General features: G+C 43.2%; 1 protein-coding gene across 2 annotated transcripts in view; it reads right to left on the bottom strand.

Moving 5' to 3' along the window:
• Positions 1-350: 350 nt before the first annotated feature.
• Positions 351-21,513, bottom strand: part of CALCR (calcitonin receptor) — a 148,996-nt gene continuing 127,833 nt past the window's right edge. The window contains exons 11-13 of one of the 2 annotated variants that reach the window (XM_035129172.3): positions 18,223-18,441; positions 12,532-12,573; positions 351-1,384 (exon numbers count right to left, since the gene is read on the bottom strand). In XM_035129172.3, the coding sequence (XP_034985063.1) occupies positions 1,163-1,384; positions 12,532-12,573; positions 18,223-18,441 (483 nt within the window). In that variant the 3' untranslated portion in view covers positions 351-1,162. The remainder of the gene's footprint in view (positions 1,385-12,531; positions 12,574-18,222; positions 18,442-21,513) is intronic. The other variant, XM_088654192.1, reaches the window with a different exon arrangement.

The following is a 21,513-nucleotide window of genomic DNA, read 5'->3' as shown; positions in this document are numbered from 1 at the left end:
GCATGTTTTAGTCCACAGGAAAAGAAATGCAGAAAGTGGACAACCCACTAAATTCTTCCCCCTCCAATATGGTTATTTCATTTGTGTGTGTGTGTGTGTGTGTGTGTGTGTGTGTGTGTGTGTGTGTGTGTGTGTGTGTGTTAGAACTGGCATGTGCAATGAGGTATGAATGGGGTCCAAAAGTTTAAGTACCTAGTGGACAACCCCCTCTATGTATTCCTTATCCTTGAGAGTTATGACTTCATTAGCAAACTAAATGATGAATATTTAGAAGCAACTGTAAAATTGCAAGTATTTAGAAGCTCAGAAGTATCAATTTTAAAAAAACAAAAAACAAAAACAAAAACTAATTTCCAAGTACATTTCACAGTTTATTTGTAGAGAAAAATTGTTCCCTATATCTGCTGGACTGAAAAATATGGCTGACAATTTCCCAATAAATGATTAATATCAAACAACCAGTATATGGAATGCTGAACAAAGTCTTTTGGGTCCGCTCATTACACTCTGACAGAACCGTCTGTTTCTTTGACAATCTAGTCTTTTTGAATGCTTGTGGCACAATAAATAATTTACCTTCATTTATGACTGTGCTTGATGTCAGAATAATACTGCATGAAATCCTCTTGAGACAGTAAGGATTTAAATATAATGGAATGGTTCCTACTGTTTTGCTCTAAATGCAAAAAAATCTTTAAGATTTTTTGACTTAAATTCAAAGAACAAAATCTTTCCAGGATGCTGAGAAATAGTTCATGTTTATGGTTCCAAGGTTGAGTGTAAAAAGAAAGTATCTAATAGCTGTTAACCATCTCCTATTTGCTTTTAGCTCAGCTTGGAGAACAAAGATCCATGTATAGAAACAATGGCATCTCCCAGGTTGCCATGGGACATCTAATGGATGGTTGTTGTTTTTATTAGTGCATCCTTCATTTCATATGGTCAAGTTCTGAAACTAGGGAAATTCCATGCTTCTTACTGGCTAGCTCTAGCCTTGGACCTAATGGCCTTTAAGAATACTGGAGCCATCTGCCACATCTGTTTCTTTCAGACTCGAGCTGTTGCCATCTGTTGCTTGTATATGCACCTGACTGAGCACACTTTTGCAGTCGCCTTGAAGTCTTCTACTCCTTGTATAAATACGAAGTCCTTCATTTGTAAGCTAAGCAGACGTCTCTCCAGATTTTAATGCAACAAGTTCAGAGTCTTCTATATACTTTCCATTAAACTGTTCGCTGTTGGAGTCGTGGTGGTATAGATAAATTGGAACCTCCGTGATGGAGGTGGCTGTGTAGGAGGTAGATCGCGTAGAACAATGTTCTCGCCGTCTTTGACCCCACTGGGTCTTATACTGCATCCATTGCCTCTTCAAAGCTCCTTGGACCTGCAGGTATAAGATATTAGAGTTTAGGCTAGTGTAATAGAAGATAAGGGGCTAATCTGAGTTGATTCTAACACAGTGGCTGATAAATCTTGCCTTCCCTCTAAAAAAAAACCCAGCTGGTATGGTGGCTACTTTCATTGGGGGTATAACTGCAAAAGGTGATGGTGAAATCTTAGAAGGCTTTAATACATTAGGTGAGATCCAAAGAACTGGCGTGCCAGTGCCCAGTCCTTAACGCTGCAAAAGATGCTCCTGTTAGTCAGGGGACCCTCCAGAATGCTGTGGGAAGGGGTACTGGGAGCAGCAGAAGGGGCAGTTGACAACCCACATTGGGTGTGGAGAAATGCCTCCCATTCATGCATGGGCCTTTCTGAGTCCAGCCCATTGTATATATTCTATAGTATTCCATATACTCACAGTGCATGCTTTCTAAAAAGGATTAAATTAGTGTGCTTAGCTTTTCATAAATGGGGATCTTGGTGCTGAAGATCAGGTCTGGCATCAGCCTTTGGCCCTGCACTCTTGAGTTCTCTGGATGTGCACTGAGGCTGCCACAGGTAGACTTGAGTGCTATGTTTTTATCAACATCACCATTTTGTTTTCCTTACAATGTACTGGCTGTGCGTCCAGTCAATTGTGGAGAACATAAAATGGCATTGACAAGAATGCTGTCTCATAAGAGGTTTGACTCCTTAGTCAAAAAGTTTTGACAGTATGAACCTTTTCTGAAGTTCCTTTTGCCCAAGGCCCCCTCAAAAAAAAGAGTTTAATATTAATTTTTATGATGTAACCATGAAGCTAGAATCTTTCTTTTTTTCTTAAAAAGAAAACCATTTATTTTAATCTTCTGTACAGTGGTACCTCAGGTTAAGAACTTAATTCATTCTGGAGGTCCATTCTTAACCTGAAACTGTTCTTAACCTGAGGTACCACTTTAGCTAATGGGGTCTCCTGCTGCTGCCGTGCTGCCAGCGCACGATTTCTGTTCTCATCCTTAGGTAAAGTTCTTAATCTGAGGTACTACTTCCAGGTTAGCGGAGTCTGTAACCCGAGGTACCACTGTACTAAAATGAGACCCAGCAAAAGGTTTGAAGGTTGTAATCCCATGGAGATCTGCCTGGATGTAAGCCCCACCAAACACAGTGGGGCTTACTTCTGAGCAAAGATGCATAGGAATCGCATTGTAAATAATGTGGATGCTGAGCAAATGGTTTTCCTAGATTAAGCTGCTAAAGTCCAGAAAAGAACAACAGGTAGCCAACAATGTTGCTGGTTATCAACAAAGGCCACAATGCAAAAGGAGACATGTGCATGAGGATTGTTTTGGTCTAGTCAGGAAGTAAAAAAGAAAAAAGTAAGTTATGTTTTGAAAATTAAACTGAGTAGAAATTTAAAAGCATTGAATCTAAAATTAGTAATGCAGCAAAGCTGAAAGACATCTGTTCAGCTGTTTATTCTTCATTTCTTGATCCTTAAAGACTGTGGATACAACAAGCATTACCAGTGCCACTTTGTTAGCATTGTTAATAGATTTCTTTCCCTGTAATATTTGATAATATATTCTGAGTCTAACCATTTGCTATTCAAATACAAAATGAAGTATTTGAAGAATGTTGAAAGGGCAGAGACTGAGCAATATGAAAGAGATCCTAATTTCCATCTGTTCAAAGTGGTTCACATGTAGATTTCAAAGCGCATTGCTGAATAATGGCTGCTCCCCCAAACATCACGCTTTTTGTTTAAGATTCACAAATCATCTCTCTATTCATTCTGTATCATTAATGCACAATTATTGACTATGGAAGACATTAGCTTATTTCCCCCCCAAACAAGACCATGAATACTGGAAAGCCAGTGGGGTGTATTCGGGACTTGGGAAACCCAAGATACATGCCTCCTTGGCTGCAAAGCTCACTGGACGCCCTTGTGTCAGTCTCTCAGCCTAGCCTCCCTCACATGATGATGGTGCGAGGGTAAAATGAGGACTGAAGAGACCACCTTGAGTTCCTTGGAAAAGTGGGGGGGGGGGCGAGTGTAAATGCAGTGTAATTCGCTGACCAGATTTTTCATGGTGGAAATGAATGCCAGGAAGGCATGATTTATAGTACACATCTGTTCTGAATGAACTGGCAGAGGGATAATATGACGCAATCCTACTCATGTCTATTAAAAAGTAAATGCCCATAGAAGGGACTTACACCCAGGGATATATGTACAGTGTTCTAGCTGTGAGGTTCTATCCGACATTAGTCCTACTCAGAGGAGACCCCCTGAAACTGATTAACTTGACTACTGTTTATAATACTTTTGAGTATTCAAAATGTTTCATGAACGTTATCTTTGGATTTCTTACAGTATACAGTAGTACCGAGTTACAAACACCTCAGGTTACAAACGCTTCAGGTTACAAACTCCACTAACTTGGAAGAGTTACCTCGAGTTGAGACCTTTGCCCCAGGATGAGAACGGAAATTGTGTGCCGGCGGCACAGCGGCAGCAAGAGGCCCCATTAGCAAAAGCACGCCTCTAGTTAAGAACAGTTTCAGGTTAAGAACGGACCTTCGGAACGAATTAAGTTTGTAACTAGAGGTACCACTGTACATGGAAAGAGAGTCATCATCCCCTGATTGTAGGGAAAGAGGTGAAGCGAAGGAATGGAGAATTGCCTACCCCCACCTAGGGGGCTTCTATTCTCATGGGTCAGTCTCTCAGCTATGACACACTGCACTAGTTATTTATAAATATGCTGGCCTAATTGAATCTCCCAAAGGGACTGTGGTCTAATTGGGAAAGCTTTGTGCTAAAAGATCAGACTTAATATTAATAAACAAGAGTTTTAAAAACCCTGTGCATATAAGCCAGAGTCAGCTAGGAGATTAATATTTGCAACAGACCTGCAAAGATTTCTGGCTCACAACAGTAATAGCAAAAAGCCTCCAGCCTGCTCCAAAGTAGGGTGCTGAAAAGCTTGGGCGGACAACCAGGAAGACATTCAAATTTATATCTGAAAGGATTAGGATGTTGTAAAAATGAAAATTTTGTTGGAGCCATGTTGGCATAGCCATCTTGTTTCTTATTTCTAGATACGTTAACTTGTTAGAACCCAAGCCACTATTTTGTACCACGCTCCAGTTGGTGGAGCTTGAGGTTCTAGTAAATTTTTTTTTTAATCTCCTCCTCACAGTCTCTGTAAACACACATTATCTATGCAAAGCAGGCAGGCTGCATAAACATCATCAACATGGTACCAGCAGGTGTACAGGCACCATTTATGTATTATAAATGTCATTTTGCGTTCATTCACTTTTGCCTGGTCCTTTCGAAGTGATCTCACAAAAAGGAGAAGGCCAGCCAATAGACATTCCCCTTTCAGTAACAGTGAGACTGATGCTCTTAGAGGGCTGTGTGGATAGCGCCATCATATAGTTTAGACACTAGGTGGCCCTGGACTTAGTTGGGTAGAATCATGAGTTTCCAGTTACTGTTCTGTTCTTGTTTAAGAGAGGCAATACAGTGCTCGCCTAGCTTCCTAACTGGTATGTCCTCAGACCTTCCATGACAAGGGCTGAACACAAAGGACATTATGTTTCCTATTGATTAAAGCACCAATCCTAATGTCACTTACCTGGGAGTAAGTCCTATTGAATATAAATCGGACTTACATCTGACATGGCTAGGCTTACGTTATAAGACATGAAAATAAGCTATTCTTTCAGTGTTCTAGACAAAGCTTTTCTGGTACTGAACATCTGTGAATAAATAAGGCTGAATCACTTGTTCCAAACGCAGATATGGAACATTGTTTTTGAAACCATTTATTTTGGATCAGTTTCACCTGATTCTGCCTTTGTGCAAACCAGTCCAGTAATAAGCAATAAATCATTGAGAAACTGAGCTGCTATTGCACTATTATTAATTCCTTTCCTGAGCCATACCAAAAAATAACACTTTGATCTCTATGCACCTGGCAAGGGCTAGCTGGACAATTTCACTGGAAGGAATGGAGAGCTGCGGCTCCCAAGCTTTAGCTAACTGGATGCACTGAATCTAAGGCACAGCATGGCAATTTTGGTAGAGGAGACCAGAATTCTTCCAGGTTGTCTGAAAGTGTGCTGAAAAATCAACTGTGTTTTCCCGCAAAATGAACACAAAAACTATATTATCACTCAACCAGGGTTGGCCTAAGACCTTTCCTATGTGATGTGTCCCCAGGTACCTACAGATCTAGTGGTGGAATCATATGGAGGGGCAGCAGCCTAGCTGAGGAAGCAAAGGGCAGGAAGCACAAAGAGGTGGCAGATGATCAGGAGTTCAGGTGTGAGGGCAGCGTGGTGCAAATGCATGGGCAAAACTAATCCAGCACTCCTTCCAGTGTTTGCACCATGCCAACCTCCCTGCTGCCTCACCTCTTTCCCTCTCAGCAGGCAACTATTACACACGTGCTGGAAAGCGAGGGCAGCAGCTCTGCCCCACTTTGTGAATTGCTTTGGGGGGAAAGTGACTAAACTAAACAGCCGGTCCAAGCTAGCAACAAGCAAGCACTACTGACACTAAGATGCCAGCTCACGGGGACAAGAATAGCTGGCAGGAATTAACTTACGGAGTTTTCTGCTGCTACAAGATGTGGGGATTGCCACTAGCTTAGGTAGCAGCCCAACTTTTAAAAGAGACTAAAGAGAATTCATGCAGGTCTATCAAATGACTAATAGCTGTGTTAGCAAAATAGGGCCTCCATGTCACTGAAAACCAGTTGCCGGGGTGGGGGCGGGGGTAACATCAGGCAATTGCCTTTAATGCCCTGTTTTGGAGTTTTCTAGTGGTATCTAATTGGATACAGGATAAGATGAACTTTATGCCTGATTCATCAGGGCTCTTGTATTCTTATTGGGGAAGGAGCGGACCATTTGGATTCCTTCCAGTTGGGATTCAGGCCTCATCATGGGACTGAAACTGCCTTGGTCGCACTGGTTGATGATCTCCGGCGGGCTAGGGACAAAGGTGAGAGCTGTTTCCTAGTTCTGCTGGATCTCTCAGCGGCTTTTGACACCATCAACCATAACATCCTTCTGGACCGTCTAGAGGGCTTGGGAGCTGGGGGGACTGTCATACAGTGGTTCCGCTCCTTCCTCCTAGGCCATGTTCAGAAAGTGGTGGGGGGGATGAGTGTTCAGAAAGTGGTGGGAGAGATCATCAGGGGGTTTGGGCTGGGTGTTCACCAGTATGCGGATGACACCCAACTCTATCTCTCTTTTAAATCAGAACCAGTGAAGGCAGTGAATGTCCTGTGTGAGTGTCTGGAGGTGGTTGGAGGATGGATGGCGGCTAACAGATTGAGGTTGAATCCTGACAAGACAGAAGTACTGTTTGTGGGGGACAGGAGGCGGGCAGGTGTGGAGGACTCCCTGGTTCTGAATGGGGTAACTGTGCCCCTGAAGGACCAGGTGCGCAACCTGGGGGTCATTTTGGACTCACAGCTGTCCATGGAGGTGCAGGTCAATTCTGTGTCCAGGGCAGCTGTTTATCAGCTCCATTTGGTACGCAGGCTGAGACCCTACCTGCCCGCGGACTGTATTGCCAGAGTGGTGAATGCTCTAGTTATCTCTCGATTGGACTACTGTAATGCGCTCTACATGGGGCTACCTTTGAAGGTGACCTGGAAACTACAACTAATCCAGAATGCGGCAGCTAGACTGGTGACTGGGAGCGGCCGCCGAGACCACATAACACCGGTCCTGAAAGACCTACATTGGCTCCCAGTACATTTCCGAGCACAATTCAAAATGTTGGTGCTGACCTTTAAAGCCCTAAACGGCCTCGGTCCAGTATACCTGAAGGAGCGTCTCCACCCCCATCGTTCTGCCCGGACACTGAGGTCCAGCGCCGAGGGCCTTCTGGCGGTTCCCTCGCTACGAGAAGCCAAGTTACAGGGAACCAGGCAGAGGGCCTTCTCGGTAGTGGCACCCACCCTGTGGAATGCCCTCCCACCAGAGGTCAAAGAGAATAACAATTACCAGACCTTTAGAAGGCATCTTAAGGCAGCCCTGTTTAGGGAAGCTTTTAACGTTTGATGGATTTCTGTATTTTAATATTTTGTTGGAAGCCGCCCAGAGTGGCTGGGGGAACCCAGCCAGATGGGCGGGGTATAAATAATAAATTATTATTATTATTATTATTATTTTATTAAGGACCATAGCTCTGTGGTACAGCCTATACTCTGCATACAGAAGGTCCCAGGTCTAATCCTGAGCATCTCCTGGCAGGGCTGACAGTAACCCCATCTGAAGACAGGGGGAGCTTCTGCCAATCAGTGTAGACCAGGAATCCCCAAACTGCGGCCCTCCAGATGTTTTGGCCTACAACTCCCATGATCCCTAGCTAACAGGACCAGTGGTCAGGGAAGATGGGAATTGTAGTCCAAAACATCTGGAGGGCCGAAGTTTGGGGATGCCTGGTGTAGACAATACTGAGCTAGATGGGTCAGTGGGGTGACTCTATGTAAAACAACTTCTTGTGTAACTAAAAAATGGGGAAGGTGGGGAAGCTGACATCCCTCTTTCTGTTTTACACTTTTTGCCCTCAAACTCAGTTTGCTTTAGGCCAATTTGACAGCTGAAAGCTCCCTGGGAAAAAGACGGGATAATTCTATTTGCTTAGGAAGAAGTAGCATGAAGCACAGATTCCAGCAAAATTAGCAGTGCCTGTACCACTGGAGCCTATATAGACAGGGCTTCCAAATGCCACACAGTGAGTTCTTAGTAAAACTGGGATGTGAACTCTGTGGTTCCTGGATCCTGGCCTTGACCTCAGGTCATAAGACATGCAACATCTCAACTCTCAGCACTTCCAATAAAAGAAACTACAGATGATTATGAAACACTAGTGTAATGTTAAGTTCAGTATCTAGACTCAGAAAAATATCAGTAGGTTGAAGCCACTGTTATGCCTGCACCACTGTTATGTGGCACATTTGACGCCTTTATCTGCCCCAGCTGCAACAAAACATGTCTCTTCCGTATCAGTCTCTACAGCCGCAGCAGGTGCTGCAACCTTTGACTTCATTGTCTCCTGAGACAGACAGATGCCTGCCAATATGTCTGCATATTGGGAAAACATAATGTACATTTAAAGATGGCCTTAAGTGATGAAATAATCAGTAGAAGAGACACACTTCAAGTAAGCAATTTGCTCAGTAAGAACACACACATCAATTTTGTGCTTAAAACTGATCGGATCCAAATTTGGGGTGGAAGAGATAAAACCATTTGATTTCTAAGTCAGCAGGAAAAAAGACTGCACATTGTTCCCCCCCCCTTCCCTTAGAGGTGAGAAATTATGGGCAGACTTCATGGGGTCAAGTTTCTTTTTGGGTCAGAGAATATATTGGGTTTCATAGAGAGATATTGGGTTTTTTATAATAACATACGTGTTTTTGTTTTTAAAAAGAGAACTATATAATTAGAAGAGAACTTGTGCAGGTGCTGGATAAAATGATTCAGATTCAGATTATTCTGCTTTCCCAATTCAGAGCTTCTGGAAATCCCTCATTCAAGAGGAGACAACCAGAGGGGCCAATTTATTTTCTTTCAACAACCAGGATCAGTTTTGCCCCGCCAAAGTTAAGGAACATAAGGAGCTACTTCATAGCTAGACAGGCCCATTTATCCCTCTAGCTCAGGCATGGCCAAACTTGGCCCTCCAGATGTTTTGGGACTACAATTCCCATCATCCCTGAACACTGGTCCAGTTAGCTACCGGTAGGGATGGTGGGAGTTATAGTCCCAAAACATCGGGGGGGGGGGAGGTTTGGCCATGCCTGGGCTAATTCCTGTAGTGGTTGAAGCGATGGCAGCACTTACCTGACCTCCCATCAGCAGCGTTGCCGCAACTTAGCAGGAGTGTGAGGGGCTAGGTAGCAGTGCTGTGCCAAAGCACTGGCCTGACTGCCAAACTGTCTCCGCTGATGCATTGGTTTGGCCCCTGCCTTCCCCTCCCCATCCTGTTTATGTTATAAACTGTAATCCTACCACATCTGGAGAGCACAGGTTCCCCTTCTTTTATACGAGTTAAGATTTTAGAAAAGAAGAAAAATCTATATATACTAACACCTATGTCAAAAAATCAGTAAAGCTGGAATACCTGAGTTAATTATTATTATTTATTTAATAATAATAATAATAATAATAATAATAATAAAAATTTATACCCCGCCCATCTGGGCGGCTTACAACAGAAAATTGAAATAAAATAATCTGTTAAACATTAAAAGCCCTAAACAGGGCTGCCTTCAGATGTCTTCTAAAAATCTGGTAGATGTTTTTTACAGCCTAATCAGAAACACGTTAATTGCCTTAAAATTCCACCGCCTTTCTGAATGAAGGATTTCAGCCCAATTCTTGGAAGTCAGCTGAATATTAAAGCCTTAGTTTTAGGCTCTAATAAAAAATCAATAAAACACAGTTTTTAATACAGTGGTGCCTTGCAAGACGAATTTAATTCGTTCTGCGAGTCAATTCGTTTTGCGAAAAAATCGTCTTGTGAATCGCGGTTTCCCATAGGAATGCATTGAAATTTCTTTTTTTGCCCATAGGAACGCATTAATTAAATTTCAATGCATTCCTACGGGAAACCGCGATTCGCAAGACGAATTTTTCGCAAAACGAATTTGTCTTGCGAGTCACCATCAGATCGCAAGACGCGTTCGTCTTGCAGGGCATTCGTCTTGCGAGGTACCACTGTATTCAGATTGAGGCCTGCAATCCCTCAAACACTTTCCTGGGAATAAATCCCACTGAACTCAATGGGCCTTACTTCTCAGCAGACATGCACAGGCTCGCATTGTAAACACCTGTGTGGATTCTAACCAGTGAAAGGAAACACACGGATTGCCAACCCAAATGTTTTTGGCCTTGGGAAACACATTTTTGTATGGATATTTAATATTTTAAAAACTGTCTATGGGAGATAATGTATTCATGCACAGCTCTGATCTGAAAACTAGGCCTTTGGGTTTCTGCGTAAGAACAGATAATGAAAAAGTTGACAGCTCCAACAGGAATTCCTACCTCGCAACTTGTATGTCCTAATTAATACATTGGGAAAGCTTTAGAATGATGGCATACAGTATTTCCCCCTTCTCTAGGAATGTGTCATAGACTGCTTCATCATTATAGCTAGAAAACGTCAACAAGCAATTTTAGGAGTTCCTCCTTTCCTCTTAGCTTTCATTTCATTAAACCGTCCTGTATAAATAAAAGATAAAATGCATCTCTTTATGTCAGGCAGCTGTTTGTGAGGATGTTGTGGCAGTATGTCTGGGTGGGTCCAATGCACATAGCAGCTGTAAAATGGCCGCAGGGCTTCTTCCTGTCGCTACAGTGTGCAAGCAAATGGAATAGTGGCTGTTAGCAAAACCCCAATGTGGCAGTTTTGAGCAGCCTAGTTATGCAGAAAACGATGCCACGTTTGGGAGAGGGAGTCCATGGCAGCTGGAGGAACCTTGGAACCTTTGGTGATGCCTCACTTCCAGGTAGGGTCCTTCTGTGAGAGCTGTCACACAAAGACAACAGTGGCAACTTGATGTTAAAAGGGACCCCCAGTTTATGCACGCCCTTCTTGGGGCAACAGCCACTGTGGCTTTGCTTGGATACTGATCTCCTCTGAGCCAGGGGTGGGGGACCTCTTTAAGTCCAAGGACCTTCCTGGAGCTACAGGCAAAAGCAGGTGGAGCAAAAGTGTAAATTTTACTTTGGTACAACAGACTAGTTTCTACACGCACCCCCCCCCCCCCGTGTTCCACCCAGACGAGCAAAGAGGCAGTGTCACAGTTCGACACATTCCAGTCAGGCAAAAACGCTTGAGGGGCAAAATAGGGCCAAGTGAGGGATATGAGCTGCAGAGAGTAGGGAAGAGTTCCAAGGGCCTGATAAAGAGATCTGGAGGGCCACATCCCACCCCAGGCCTGAGTGAGGTTCCCCACTCCTGCAGGTAGTCAAAATAATCTTGCAGCATCATTAAGTTTATTTCTCCCCTTTTCTCACATGGCCTTTCAAGAAGGGATGTTTGACATTCTTCCCCCAATGTTTTTTTAATCATTATAGTAGAGGAGGAATGTAAACATAAAGCCATATAAAATATTGATGCAACAAGATGAGAGTGTGAGAGAGCAGGGACTTCTGGAAGGCCCAGTGCTAGTTATTAAATGTGTGAATGAAAGGATGGACAAGATGAATGCTATGTAGCCAGCCTTTCAATGCTTCTCAGACTATTTAGCACAAGGAATTCGTATGTACGGGTTTCATCATACAAATGGACGTTTGCAGTCAGTCAATACTGAGACACATTAATGACATATACATACGCTTTCTGTGTCACCATTTTATGATATTATATTTTATAACCAGGATCCAAACAGTCATGCAACTATTTCCAGATGTGATGAGGGAGGTTGGGCTTGTGTTTCTCAAAGTGTGTCTTTACAGTGCCTGCCACAAATCAAGTCTTTTTTAAAAGAGCTTTCAAAAATGTCACGATTTACTCAAAAAACGAAAAGAGCCTATGACATTGGATCCTAAGATAAATCATCTTAAGACAGTGCAAGGCATGAAGTTTCTCCCCTCACAACCATCTCCCGAGCCCTGTTGGAAACCGGGGGGGGGGGGGGTGGGGTGGGGTGGGGGGAGGAGGAAGAATAACCATTGGACTTGGATCCTAAGATACGTTAACGAAGTTTATGGGAGAAAAGTTTTCCCTCTATCCACAGCACTCCATTTTGCATTGACACACCAAAATGGCTTTTCCCCCTTTAAAGAGCCTATACCTGGCTGGGCAGCAGTAATAGTGTTGTTCCAGCCCCAAGGAGGAAGGAGAGAGATCCCTCCCTTCTCTTGACCAGTGTGCTTCCAGGAAGAAATACCCCAATGACCCTTGGGAAATGTAGTTTTCCCAGCAGCAATTTCTTAACTTGGATTTCCATGGAACAGAAACTGTGTTTTTTCTGGGGTTTTTTTCAGAGAAGCAACTTGGCTGATTTTCCAAGCCAATCTGACATGAGATGGGAGAAAGTCGTCCATGTCTCCTTATTATACTAAGAGTGAACAACAGTCTTGTAAATTGCCATAACATAAAGTTCCACTGTTTCATATGCTTACCTCTCCATTGAAGAAACAGAAAATAGTTGCCACAAGTAAACCCTAAGAAGAAGAAAAGAGAGAAAATTATTCAGACTCTTTATCTATGCTGTGGCTGCTTAGGGTGCAAAGTAATGATACAAAATTTAATGGCACTTTCATTTCATGCTGTATAGTTGGACTCTAATATAGCTAAAGAAAACTGTCCTACAATTACAGCATCTCATTGTTGAAAGACAAAACAGTGATATCTGCCTGGTTATCTCCCCCTCACCCCTATATCAAAGCCAGCAATGGCACATCCTCAACTAAGAGAATCAATAAAGGGGACGGACGGACCTTTGTGTGAGAAATATATCCACTAAATGAAAGATGGAAATTCGTGGCACATTGGTTTAAAAGCTGCTATACATTCTCAAAAAGAAAAGGAAAAAAGGACGAGAAAAACACCACATATGACCCCTAAAAGACAAGCAGATCTATAATACTAATAATAATTCATTATTTATACCCCGCCCAGCTGGCTGGGTTTCCCCAGCCACTCTGGGCGGGTTCCAACAGAAAAATGAAATAAAATAATCTATTAAACATTAAAAGCCTCCCTAAACAGGGCTGCCTTCAGATGTCTTCTAAAAATCTGGTAGCAGTTTTTCTCTTTGACATCTGATGGGAGGGCATTCCACCGAGAAGGCCCTCTGCCTGGTTCCCTGCAACTTGGCTTCTCATGAGAGAACTGCCAGAAGGCCCTCGGTACTGGACCTCAGTGTCCGGGCAGAACGATGGGGGTGGAGACGCTCCTTCAGGTCTATTGTGGCGTAAGCTTTCATTTGTGCCAGTGGCAGCTTCACATTTGTGTGAGGAATGGGTTAACCTCTCCCCCCACACCATTGTTCTTAAGGACAGAGGGACAGAGGGGTAGGGGGCTGTAGCTCAGTGGTAGAGCATCTGGTTTGCATGCAGAAGGTCTCGGGTCCAATTGCTGGCATCAGTCAGGGCACTGCCTAGCAAGACCTTGAGGGTAGAGAGGGAGGAGGAGGCTGGCAGGGACAGCTGGGAGAAGGACAGGAAATAGCAGTAGAAGAAGGGGAGGGGGTGGCAGGAAGCAGCCAGGGAGTGAAAGGGCTCGAGGATGCTGAGCAGGAGCCTCAGCACCACTCCACTAGCTTGGGAACAGAGGGGGAGATTACGCAGGTCCCCATCAGCAAGGGAGAGGCAGGAGTGGAAATGTAAAACACAGAGGCGGAGATTAGGGCTGGCTAAGCTTTTATGTTGGATAAAAAGCTGCCAAAAGTTACTTCCTGGATCTGAGTCTGACAGTAGAGATGGCTGAATGATGTCTGCTGCTTTGTACATATGTAAATAAAGACTGAAATATGTATAGCTTTGAGTGATCAGCACCATTTCTTGCGGAGAGCACCCCACTACTCTTACAGCAGCCCTGTGAGAAATCCTGGAGTGCTGCTGCCAAGCCAGTGTAGACAGTACTGAGCTAGATGGACCAGTATACTGTCTGACTCAGTATCAGGCAGCTTCCTATGTGTTCCTATGATCCCCACCCCCCTTGTCGCTCATATTTGAAAAGGAAACCTCACAATGCACACACAATAGTAAACTATGTTGTACTACCGAAATGTGTAGTACAAGGCAATTCAATCCATGTGGCCTTGGAAGTAAATCTTACTGTGTTCAATTGGGTATTTACAGGTGTGCATCAGACTGCAGCCCGAGACACTTTTCCAACACCAAAGTACAGGTCTTTCTCATTTGTGCCCCTATCCTCTCTAACAAAAGACACTTTGGGTCACACGATTTTCCTCCTTTCCTGCTCTTATCCCTCTAAATTCTCTTCTCATTTGCAGTTTTATAGCCATGTTGTCTTTCACAAGAGGATAACGGGGATCATGGCTTAAAGACAATGAGTTTGCTCAGATGGCCTTGAAATTAGATTTTAGTTAACAGTCTGAGGTGAGAAAAGGAGCCTGGTGTGGAGGGCAAAATGTGTCTTGTATTTCTACAAGACAGAACGTAACAGCAGTAAATGGGTAATCAAAATGCATGCACAGTTAAGAACCTTGCCATTGTACATTGTACAAGAAGGTGAAGCAAGGCCTCTGTTTATGACTTGTTTAAAAAGGTGAAATGGGATGGAATTCAGATCTGTAAATGCTTGACAGTTTGACCCTGACACTACTGTCCTCCTTGCTTAACTGGTAATTATACTGCAGACATTTGGTGGCTATATTATACAGTGGTGCCTCGCTTAACGAATGCCCTGCTTAATGAAATTTCCGCTTAACGAAAGGTTTTTTCTAGTGGAGGTTGCCTCGCTAGATGAATTCGTTTTATGAAAAATTCGTCTAGCGAATCGCGGTTTCCCATAGGAATGCATTGAAATTCAATTAATGTGTTCCTATGGGCAAAAAAAATTGCAAAAAAAAAATTTCAATGCATTCCTATGGGATTCACTAGATGAATTTTTCGTTATAAGAAAAGACCCGTGGAACGAATTAATTTCGTCTAGCGAGGCACCACTGTATTAAGATATTAAGGAAGATGATGCAAAAATGGCAGACGCCTACAGCGAGAAATACAGGGTGAGTCCTTTAAAAGAGGCTCCGTGGATACAGAGTACACACACAGGGCCTCTTTTAAAAGACTCACCCTGTAGCTAAACAGTTCCCATGATCTGACCGTTGAACACATTTTAACGACGTTTACCCCACGACAAAGCAGTGTTATTCAACAGTAGTTGTTGTCAAACTCCCACAATATGTTACAGCTAAGTTGCAGTAAACCTGTAGTTCGGGACTCACACATATCTAGGGAATGACATGTCACCATTTTCATTAGAGAAAAACCACATTCAGATGTTAATATAAACACCTTGGGGCAGCAGCGGAGGAAGCCTCTCGGGCACCTGGGGCGAACTGCCCATAGTGGTGCTGCGCCCCCTATCCCGCCCGCTCTCCGTCCGCTGCCTCCCCCCCCAGTTGTAGGGCAGCTGAAACCCTGGGGTGCACAGCACCCTTAGGGAGGAGGGAAGGAAGGGGGGGACCCGGGGCTTCACCCGCTCTACAGCTGGCTGGGGGGAGGCAGCGGGCGGACAGCACAGAGCCTGTGGGCGCCTGAGATGTATGGCTCAGGCGTTCTGCAGGCCCTGCGGTAAGTACTGCCTGCCATTTTGTCACCCCTGTCAAGGTGACACCCGGGGTGGGGCACCCCCCTTCCTATGCTCCTGCCTAGGGCAGAAGTGGGATTGTGAGCACCCAACTTCCATGCATGCGCTAACACCCACATTATAATGGAATTATGGCAGCACATGCAATCCCTTTCCCGTCAAGGTTTGCACTTGCTCATTCAGTGATAAACTATGGTTTATCATTACATTTGGCTTGGGCTAAGTAGATGAAATGTTCTGAACGTTCTAAACCACCATATAAAGACTGTGCATTATTACTTAGTTTGTTGCCCAGCTTGTATTGCGTTTCACTTATTTAAGTCAATAGCAATAATTGCTAATAAATCCTAATTAACAAGGATTTAATTCATTAATATATGTTTGTTTGGGAATAGGTAGTTTGGGGGTGTACTCAGTAGTAGAGTACATATGCTTTGCATGTGGAAAGCTCCAGGATCAATCCCTGGCATCTCAGGTAGCAAGCAGAAGTGGCTTGCCAGCCAGGCAGAACTTTCTCATCTCCTGCTCTCAGGGGTAGGTTGCCAGGTGAGAGACCGAGTTGCTTATGCTGGCTCCGCAGCAGGTAGATCACTGTTGCCTATTAGAAGGGGGAGGAATGAGCTGGTGTAGAGTTTGCTGCAGTACAAACACCTGCAAAGCCAATCTGGCACTCCTGCTGGTGCGTTTGCACCATGCTGACTTCCCTGTTGCCCCTCCCAATAACCAGTAGTGACCCACCTGCTGTGAAGCTAGCATAAGCAGCTCGGACTCACCTGATGAGCTGCTTCTGACAGTAGGTGAGGAGAAAGAACTCTAATTAAGCAATAGTAGGCTAGACGGACAAATAGTCTGGCCTGTTATAAAGGCAGCTTCCTGTGCCTTAATTAATATATACCATTATTTATCTGTAATGTAATCTAAATGAAGAAACAGGGTTGGGCGAATCTGCTAATTTTGATTTCTCTCAAGTGTCTTGTTTTTCCAATCTTGAGTTCAATCTTCCACATTTCTATATCGGTATCTAATTAAATACCTGTCTCTGACTAATGTAGTACTTCACTTACTTTGTTTTTGCTTATTCTTATTAAGTACCAGAGTGTAACTGCAGATAGATGGAGCAATCTATTTCCAATCCACGTCAATTTCACATGTTTGTTCATTTGTATACTCTATTCAGTTTCTACAGTAATCATGGTTTTTAAAAAAATCCTGCACAAATAAATTCTATTTTATAACATAATTTTAATGAAGTGCATATTTTACCTCAGTATATGTGTTTCTAAATGTGTTTTATTTTGAAATATGCATTTTTCAAAAACCACATTATGGGGACCATTTTTTGAGGAAGAATTTTGTATCACAAAATACAGGAAGGGCAGAATCCTAAGGAGAATTATGTTCCCATCTGCACACACATCAGGGAGGTAGAGATCTGGTCAAGATTAAGAAAAAACAACCCCTCAAACCTCCTAATGCAGAGTTATAGGATTTGAACTGGGTATAGAGAGGTGGATATCAGACCACTTTGTTTTTACCGCTTATTTTTAAGCTGTCCACTTTCTTCGTATGGCAATTTTGCCCCGTTTGTTGCAACAAAACTAGCTCATGCTACTAAAGCATTTGTGAGCTTACTGAACAGTGAGACAGGATCCTCATCAAATGCTTTGACTGAAACTGCTATGTGATAAGGACAATCTTGTAAAGAGGGCAGATGATGTAAAGAGCTAGAGATGAATTGGCTCTCATAGTTCAGAGCCACTTCTAGTATGGGAAAGCTGGTAGGGGATACTTCATGGTGTTATTTTCCTGCTGAGGATGTTATTCTGCAGAGAAAACGCTATTACATTTATAACTGGCAACAGGCAGTGTCTACTTCAGCCCCTTGTAGCTTCTTTGTTAACTCGGGAGACCATCAGGATAGCAAGTTTTCACGCACATCTCTCCTAATATATGAAATTTCACACACACACACACACTCATCTATCTATCTATCTATCTATCTATCTATCTATCTATCTATCTATCTATCTATCATCTATCTATCTACAGTAGAACCTCGACTTACGAAGGCAATCTGTTCCGCGGTGTTCTTCGGAAGTCGAAACCTTCGTTTTGCGCATGCGCAGACCGTGCGTGCTGCTTCTGCGTGGCAAAAATACTTCCAGGTTAGCAGACTTCGGAGGTCAAAACCATCAGAGGTCGAGGCATTCGTAAGTCGAGGTACCACTATATCTGCATTTTTACAAGCAATTTCCCTTAATTCAATGGGTTTTTTGTATGTTGTTTTCACTAAGATAGGTATTTTTGTGTGTACTTTGACTTAATACTTGGTGTGCATTACTTGGCTGGTGAACTGTACCACAAAATTCAGAGACGTACACATTGAAAAGGGATGCTTGTGATTCAGTTCACATGTTGGTTCAAGCAAGTGCAAATTGGGTAGGTATCTGAACAAATTTCTCCCCCATCTTTACATACCTAACTAAAAAAATAACAACCACAACATGAAAACCATAGTGTTACCAAACCCATACCTGGTAATGCATTAATATATGCATGATGTAATCATATACTTCGCCCGCAAGCTTGTTTTCTGGCCTCCATGGAATAATGACAAACTGAATTCCTAATAAGGGCACAAGGATCAAAGTGGCTCTGACAGCTTTCATGTACATGTTGGACTCGGCGCGATGAGTGTCTCTTAGCTTGGTTACTAGAACTCGCACAATGTTAAGCAAAAAGAAAAAATTGACCTGAAAGAACAAATGCTTTATTAATCAACCATCATTTTAGATTTATTTTATTTACAAAAAAACCCAGAACTTGTAAAACATTAAAATATCAGGGACACATATATTTTGTTTTCATAGACATTTTGAAATGAGATCAATGGAAATTGGATTACATGAAAACAGTGCATAACTCATATCACTGATATGTAAAATTAAATGGATCCATTCATGAAGCTGACCCTGCGGAACTTTTTTAAAATAAATAATAATACTAGAGCTGGGGGCAAGGGAAAATAACATGGACCAATGGTCCAATTTCCTAGGTCACATATTTTAGGAGTCGGCAAATTGTATTCTCAGGACCAGAGTGAGTTTATGGCCTGTAAGATATTATCTGCATCCCTGAACTGGATGCTCCCTAATCCCTGTTGACTGATCCCTGGGGAATAGCCAACAGGAGCAGAAGAGCATCTAGTTCAGGATGAATCCTCCTTGGTTGGATGAAGGTGAAAATGCAGGTAACGTAGAACTAACAACTGAGCGTATTTAGCAAGGCATAGTCCCCAGTCAATGAGGCCAAAGGCTGTAAGGAGGCAAGGCACATGCCGGTGCCTTCCAGAAGTCGTTGGACTACAAATCCCATAACACCTGTGCACTATCTGGCTGGGTTGACTGGAATTGTAGTTCTAAGTATCTAGGGAGCACAAGGCCGAGGAAGGCTGCAATAGAGACATCTGGAAAAGAAAACCGTGTATAGGCAGGTGCTTTGCCACCCGCTGCCTGTTCCTCTATTACACCCTCTCCAATATTCAGAAGGAATAAATTGTTCTTGTTTTTCCTGTATTTTTTTAAAAAAATAACACTGTTCAAAAATGTTCCTTTCCCTGCTCCACACCATGTTATCCGAAGTGTATTTCTGAAGCTTAGCTCTCTGCCAAAAGTGCCGCACTTAATCACAGAAATTTAAACACATACATAGAAACCAGAGAACAAATGTACACCTTTCCCCCTTTCAGCATTGAAACAATGCTTAGGCATGTGTGTGTGTGCTGTGGGGGCGATTATAATTTTATAGACTTTAAGTTGCTGAGGAATGCTCGTAATTAGTGCTTATTTTTTTTTAAAAAAACCCCTGCTACCTTAGGGCCAAACTACTTGTGACACTAGAAATGTCATTTGCAGTTGAGTAATTTCATTTTCTAACATTAATTAGCGGGGGAGGGGTGCAATTGGGGGGGAATCAGGACAACAGTTTTGGGAAGGAAGACGCAAGCTTTCCGGTGTAATTGTTCCAACTAATATTACCCTCTGCTATTTGGCATGGGATGGTTGCTCCCCTAGCACAAAAAATTCCTGTTCAAACAGCTACACATTTAGTCCCTAAGCGCCTTTCAGGCGAAGGGCTGTAGCTCAGTGACAGAGCATCTGCTTCGCATGCAGAAGGCCCAGGTTTAATCTTCAGCATCTACAGGTAGGGCTGGGAGAGACTCCTTGTTTGAAATCCTGGGTGAAAACCCCCCACTGTTGGTTAGATCAGGCATCTTCAATTTTTTCCAGGACTCACTCATAATCCAAATATGCACCTGAGCACTCATTTCTTAACCTTTTACCATATCCTGGTGGTAGTGCTCCTGCTGTGACCCACCTTGGATCAGGCTGTGATCCACTGGGTCCCAACCCATCAACTGAAGACCAGTGGTGTGGAGAGAACTGAGCAAGATGGACAAAAAGGTCTCTGCCCCTGTATAAAGGCAAAATTATTGGTTTGTTTTTGTTTTTAAAAAGGGTGCTTAAACTGTCTATTTTGATGACAAAGCACGTGAGCAGTAATAAGGTAAAGGTAAAGGACCCCTGGACGGTTAAGTCCAGTCAAAGGCGACTATGGGGTTGCGATGCTCATCTCGCTTCAGGTCGAAGGAGCCAGTGTTTGTCTACAGACAGCTTTCCGGGTCATGTGGCCAGCATGACTAAACAGCTTCTGGTGCAACAGAATACTTTGACGGAAACCAGAGCGCACGGAAATGCTGTTTACCTTCCCACCGCAGCAGTACCTATTTATCTACTTGGACTGGAATGTTTTCGAACTGCTAGGTTGGCAGGAACTGGGACAGAGCAATAGGAGCTCACTCGGTCACAGGGATTTGAATCGCTGACCTTCCAATCAAGCAAGCCCAAGAGGCTCAGTGGTTTAGACCACAGATCCACCCTGATCCATAATGCACTCCTTGTCTGGACAGGGGCTCTGTACTGGTTTCCTGCTGAAAATCCCCTTGCCCCATTTGTTCCCAAGTATGCAGTTTTACAGCAAATGGTTCATTCACATTGGGATCGCAACCTGAATCAGGGCCCTGTACGGTTACTTTCCCTACAAAACTGGTTTTGTGAGCTCAGTTCCTCAGATTGCTTAAGTCGAAATCATATGATTCTGGAAGCAACACAGACACTGCACCAATTAAGAAAAGAAAAGACATGTCTGCTTTGAGCCCAAGTACCATTATCTCTCCTTCAGTGGCTTCTGAGCTCATAGCCAATGTATTTTTGGAAAGGCAGCACTGTAATGAGCAAGCCAGATAGTAAAGGAGAGGATTTGAAGCCAGCAATCATCACACCTGTTTTCTTTCTTTCTTTCGTTTCTTTTCTGAAAGTGATTAGAGTTCCTTTTTAAAAAGATGATGGGTTTTACTTTGCAGAGTAACCAAAGCATAAAGCTTGGGGGTAGTGGTGGTGGAGTTCAAAAAATAGGAAAAGGTTTGCATATCATCAGCCAACCTTGACCTTTATGATCCCAGAGGGGAGAGGGGGGAATCAGACTGCTGCTATAAATCTTGAGCTGGTTGTGGTTCTTAAGAGGCCAGAGGGCATGCAAAGTATTCCCATCCAGATGATAAAATTTAGTATGGCATTAAGCACAGCAGCTCTCTTTCACAGACCGTTACACGGAAAACGATCATGTGTCGTTTCCATTCTGGGTAAATGGATTGAGTCATTGAAGCCTGACTACCATAAGCAACCTACTATTTCTCCATATATATTATTGTTTTATTTTTTAAAAAAGGCATCAAAACTCTGTCAGACAACTGAAAGCTAAATTAA

The sequence above is a fragment of the Zootoca vivipara genome, chromosome 11 (assembly GCF_965207765.1).
Source record: "Zootoca vivipara chromosome 11, rZooViv2.hap1.1, whole genome shotgun sequence".
NCBI lineage: Eukaryota > Metazoa > Chordata > Lepidosauria > Squamata > Lacertidae > Zootoca > Zootoca vivipara.
The sequence above is the reverse complement of the archived record's forward strand: the minus strand, read 5'-3'. Positions and strand labels throughout refer to the sequence as shown.